The 5,588-nt window shown below is 56.8% G+C and overlaps 1 protein-coding gene and 1 long non-coding RNA gene across 2 annotated transcripts; one reads left to right on the forward strand and one right to left on the reverse strand.

Annotated features, from left to right (window-relative positions):
• Nucleotides 1–541: 541 nt before the first annotated feature.
• Nucleotides 542–2,469, reverse strand: LOC309353087. Its single transcript, XR_014161525.1, has 2 exons — nt 1,506–2,469; nt 542–770 (listed from the first exon to the last, which is right to left on the reverse strand). It is a non-coding gene; the product is annotated as an uncharacterized lncRNA (long non-coding RNA).
• CCDC177 (coiled-coil domain containing 177) lies at nt 764–5,244 on the forward strand. The gene is made up of 2 exons (XM_081881631.1): nt 764–1,362; nt 2,476–5,244. Exon 2 carries the CDS (start codon nt 2,495–2,497, stop codon nt 4,616–4,618), a length of 2,124 nt encoding a protein of 707 aa, XP_081737757.1. The 5' UTR covers nt 764–1,362; nt 2,476–2,494; the 3' UTR covers nt 4,619–5,244.
• Nucleotides 5,245–5,588: the final 344 nt, after the last annotated feature.

Here is a 5,588-nt window from a genome sequence, read left to right on the forward strand (position 1 = left end):
TGCTGTGAGATGCTTACCTGCATTTATCCAGTTGTGACATTGGTTAGAGTGTCCTTTGCCAACAGAGGGAGCCTGTTGGGAGCAAATGTTGCAGCAATATGGTCAAACAAGATGTAGTCTTGCTGTATGTAGGAGAATGGAGAAAGGGAGTGAGACATGAGAACAACAGTTATATATTCCAGCATGTTTGCCCCTTCCCTTGCTTAATTGTATGGGGTGGCCTATCCTAGAACCCCCAGTTGCTTGAATTGAGTTTTGTATTGGGTATTTGGGGTTTCACACACAACCATCCCTTTGTGTGCAAAGTGACCTTTCTCACTTTTCCCCATCACCAAGTCCCCCCGCTCCCTGCACAAATTCTAAGTGTGCACAGCACCAGGCCACAAAGATATAGTCCGCGTGCTACATGCCCCATCATCTGAGCTGTGGTCTCCCCACCCCTGCCATCATCTGCAATGTGGAGATAGTGCTGCTGGCCAACCTTACAAAGCTGTTGTAAGGATTATGGAGATACCATGTATGAAGGTTTTCACAAAAGGGATTTTTCACATTTATTTATTTTAATAGCTTTTCTCCAAGAAAGGTCCTCAAAGTGCATGGCTACAAATAAGACAGTCCCTGTCCCTGCGTACAGGACACAAAAGGAAAACAGATTGGGAGGGAGGAGGAAATAAACAAACTCAGGTATAAGTTCTTACCTACTAAAATCCTAGTGATGTCCAACCTTAGTCATACTCAGAGACCCACTGTTGGCTATCACTCGCATTGAGCTGTAGAGGCAGGGTGAGGGTTATTCAAAAGGCACATGGGGAAATACAGTACTGCAAGGGCAAGAAAACTCGCAGTAGGCTCCATCCCCTCCTCTCTTATTCAGACCCCTCCTTCCTCCTCCTCCTCCTCCCCGCGTCCCCCGTCTCGCGGCAAGTGGCGCGGATCAGCGTTCCTCGCGCGTCTCTCCTTCCCGCGGAGCAGCAGCAGCGCAGCAGCGGAGGCTCCATCGCATCCTCGCAGGCGGAGCTCCGAAGGCGGCGGCGGCGGCGGAGGGAGGGAGGCAGGAGCCCCGCAAGCGAGGCCGGTGGCGGCGGAGATGGGTAGTCGCTGTCCTCTTCCACCTTCAGCTTAGGAGCCACAACATGCTAGGGGTTGCGCAGCCCAAGGCACCTGCCAGCTGCCTCCCCCCGGCCGCGGGCAGAGGCTCTGCGCGGGGGTTGCCGGGCGCCATGGAGAGGCCGCCGCAGCCGCCACTGCTGCTGCTGCCGCCCGTAACCTGATCTGCCCCCCACACGACACACTCACACACACACCAATACCCGTTTGGTGCTACATCATCGAAAGCCCGCGGAGCCCCCGAAAGCCCAAACGGTGAGTGATCGGCACCCCCTCCCCCTCTTCGCCCCCCCCCCGATGTTTTTGTCTGCGGCGAGGGGACTGATCGATTGATGCCCGTTTTGCTATGGGGCGGGGGGTGGGAATGGAAGGGTCGCCGGGAGGGGCAGGCAGCTCACCGCTGTAGCTGGAGGAGAGTGTCCGCGGCTTTCCAAGGATGGCTGTTCCCCATCAGGGTGTTTTCTGGGGAGCGGCGCTGCATCCCAGCGGCAGGGAGACGAGGCGGAGGCTTGTCCAGAACCGGGGAAACCGCGGAGAGGTCGGTCTCACGGGACCCGGAGGAAAAGCGAGCTTGCGTTAGAAAGAGGCGCTTTGGGATCCTGATCCCCTCTGCCGTCCCCGCACCTGCCCGCCCTCCCCTTTCTCCGGTGGGACTCCGGTGGGGCTGCAAGATAGACAGCAGGGCAGGGGCGAGGGGGCTGGGGAGACGGAAGGGAGGGGGACCTCTTCAGCGCCCCTCTCTCCCATCTCATTATATGGGGGAGGCTAACCTTAATCATCCACGTTGCCCAGGGCGGAGGGAGAAGCGTTTGGGGCGGCGGAGCTTCGGTTGGGATCCCGCCCATTCACACACACACACCCCGCCGTTAGGTTCCCCTCCCCTTGATCTCCCGTTATACTCAGGACGACTTTGCAACTTCTCGCAAAACTCCGCACTCTTTCTCCTTTCAGTCACTGGGGCAAGAGCCACGGTGCATAGAGGCCAACTCCTAGGGGCCGAGGTCCCTTCGATCCCCTCAATAAAATATTTGACACCCACCCACCCAAGCATTGCCATTCAAACAGTGTGCCTCTCTGCACCATGTCTTGTGATCGATTATGCGGGGTGCCCCCCCCCAATATTTTATTCAAGTTGGCACCCCTGCCACGGTGCGGGGAGTCTCCCCGGATGGATCTTGCCCGGGTGCTATGGGGGGTGGAGAAAGGTTGTGGATTCCGCTGCTTCCCACTGCGCCCCCCCCCCCAGACCATGGAGACGCAGATGCCGGCTAATCCCTCGATGGCAGCAGATTAAATCCCGGCGAGGTTATTTTTACGGTTGATCCTCCTGATTTCGCTGCTTCTGTTTTTGCTTTCGTTCCCTCGCAGATCCTGCAGGAAGCCAGGCATGGTGGATCCGGTGGCGGATGCGGGCGAGGAGAAAGACGCAGAGCCCGGGAGCGCAGCAGCAGCAGCAGCACCAGCAGCAGGTGGAGACGAGGCCTCGGCGGCGGCGGCCCCGGCCCCGGCAGCAACAGCAGCAGCAGCAGCAGCAGCAGCAGCCAGTCCCTCCTCCTCCTCCTCCTCGGCGGCGGATGGTGCCTCTCCGGCGTCCGCCTCGGGCGCGGCGGCGGAAGCGGCGGCTCCTCCTGGCGGAGAGGCGGGGCAGCTGCGCGAGGAATCGCCGATGCTCCACCTGGACCTGTACAACTTCGACTGCGCCGAGGCCGAGGGCAGCCGCTATGTGCTCACCAGCCCGCGCTCGCTGGAGGCGTGCGCCCGCTGCGCCGTCAAGCCGGTGGAGCTGCTGCCGCGCTCGCTGGGCGAGCTGGTCAAAGAGGCGCCCGGGCGCTCCATGCGCGTGGCCGCCGGCCTCTACGAGGTCTACGAGATGGACCGGCAGAGGAAGCTGCAGCAGTGCCGGGAGGAAAGGGAAAGGATTATCCGCGAGGAGAAGAGGAGGCTCTTCACGCCGCTCCTCACCGCCAGCCTGCCTTCCTCGCCGGCGCCCAGGATCGCCTTCAAAAGCACCAGCGGCAGCTGCACCCCAGTAGGGCAGACCAGGACCGGCTGCTTGCCGCCTCCTCCTCCTCCTGCTGCTTCTGCTGCTGCTGCTGCTCCCAGGGGCGCCAGGACCAAGAAGAGCCACTCCTTGGACTCCTTGCAGAAGAGGAGGGATGGCCACTCCACCAAAACCTCCTCTGACTCCGGGGCCTCCTCCTCCTACAGCGGAGACAGTTTCCGGGACAAGTGGCCCAAGGAGCTGCCCAGGACTAAGACGGTGGCAACCATGACAGCCCTAGTAGGCCGCAGCTTCAGCTTGGGCGACCTGAGCCATTCGCCCCAGACGGCCAAGAAGGTGGAGAGGATCGTCAAGGAGGTGAAGAGGAAGAAGGGCCTCAAGGAGGTGTCGGAGAGGGACCGGAAGATCGCGGCGCTGATGATCGCCAAGCAGCAGGAGGAGAGCATCTTGAGGGAGCAGAGGTACTGTGCCCACCTGCAGTGGGACATCCAGCGGAGGCAGGCGGAGCAGAGGAGGGAGCGGGAGGAGAGGCAGAGGCAGAGGGCCTTGCTGCAGTGCCACCAGCTGTGGGAGTCGCGGCTGGAGAGGCGGCGCAGCAAGGTGAGCCAGGAGGAGCAGGCTGCCACCCTGCTGAAGCAGAAGCAGAGCTGGCAGCAGGAGGAGAAGTGGCGGGAGCACCTGGAGACGCAGGAGAAGATGAGGCGGGAGAGGCAGGAGAAGGCCCTCCTGGATGACAAGAAGAAGAAGCGCCACCAAGAGCACAACCTGAAGGCTCAGGAGGAGGTCAAGAAAGAGGCCATGGAGCGAGAGGTCCAGCTGCTGCAAGAGAAGCTGTCCTTGGCCGCCCAGAAGAAGCTGAAGAAGGAGCAGCTGCTGCAGAGGGAGAAGCGGCTGCTCAACCAGGCCGAGAAGCGGAAGCACGAGATCATCCTCAAGGAGAAGGCCAAGCAGGAGGCCGAGGAGAAGGCGGTGCTGAGGGCTTCTGTGGAAGGGAGCCTCAACAAGGCCCAGGAGAAGTATGAGCAGCTGGTGGAGAAGAGGAACCAGGAGCTGAGGGAGAGAGCCAAGCGGGAGGAGATGCAGATCCAGAGGGCCAAGAGGGCAGCGGAGAGGAGGGACCGGGAGCAGAAGGAGTACTTGAAGGCCTTGGCCAGGGCTTCCGAGCGGAAGCTGCAGCATGCGGCTCAGGTGGCCGAGGAAGTGGTGCAGCAGAAGGCCCAGAAGGTGGTCCAGAGCCGGCTGGAGAAGGAGAAGGTGCAGAAAGTGAACAAGAGGAAGGTGGAAGAGAACGAAGACATCCGTCGCAGGGAGATCTTGCAGTCCATTGAGAAGAAGCTGGAGCGGAGCGAACAGATCTGTAAGGAGAGAAAAAATGTCTTGGAAAACGCCCGGTCTGTTGCTCGGGCGTCGTTCCATGTCCGGGAAAAAGTCCGGGAAGAGATGAACATACGTACCTTTGACAGGATGGCCTTTGAGGCGGAATTGCAGGCCAGCCTGGTTAAGAAATAAACAGTCTTTTTTCTATTTCAGTTAAGTGGCAAAACCTTTTTTTAAAACCTTATTTATTGTTTCAGGGGAGCACAGAAACTTTGGCAGCTACTTCACAGAACTTTTTCAAACTGCATTTGTTCAGACACCTGTTTCTGCCATTCCTGCAGAGGAAAAGGTATATCTTACCCTTCACTGAAGAAAATGTTGTTTACAAGGCTCAAAACAGGGACAAATAAATTTTCTACAACCTAGTGCTGCAGTAAAAGCTCCTCAGAATATCACAGGCCATTTCAATTCCTTCTGAAGAAATTACCAAACAAGCAGTTACTTCCTTTTTTTATACACCTCACACTTAATTTGGACGCCATTCGCTTTGGATCAGGCTGCAGCATTTGCATGCTGGGACTTGCGCTCCCTTTAATATATAAAGACGAGTGTATTTTACAGTGTTTTGGCTCATATGGTGCACTTTATCCATGCTCTTGGAATGGAAACACTGGAGCTTGTAATGGACATTTCTAGACAAAAAAAATGCAAGTAAAATTCTGATTAGGCCTGATCTATGGCATTAAGCAATATGCAGAAACTCTGGTGCAAATAAAACTATAAACATATGGGAGGTGTTTTAAAGCTCCTTTCATTAACTTTTTGCTGAGAGTTATTGGGTGGCATCCAGCTGTGTCCATTGCTGAAGGAAGGGATCCTCAGTGGAACAGGAAAGGGAGGCAATTTTCAGCAGTTCCTCCCAACTCATGCAGCCTCCCATGGTTCCTCTAGAGCTGAAGCTGTAGTAGGAATCACAAAAAAATGCTTGCCCCCCTCATTCTGCTGCTGAATGCCTTCCATCAATGGGTAGACACCAATGGATGCCACCCACTTTTTACAAGAAACGTAGTAGAAAGAACAGGCAAATGTTGCAAATATTGACCTGTAGGAATAATTGCACCAAAAGTGTTTAAAACCACCTTGAAACTCGGTTATCTTGTTG

This window comes from Podarcis erhardii (genome assembly GCF_964252035.2).
Source record: "Podarcis erhardii genome assembly, chromosome: 1".
Taxonomy (NCBI): Eukaryota; Metazoa; Chordata; class Lepidosauria; order Squamata; family Lacertidae; genus Podarcis; species Podarcis erhardii.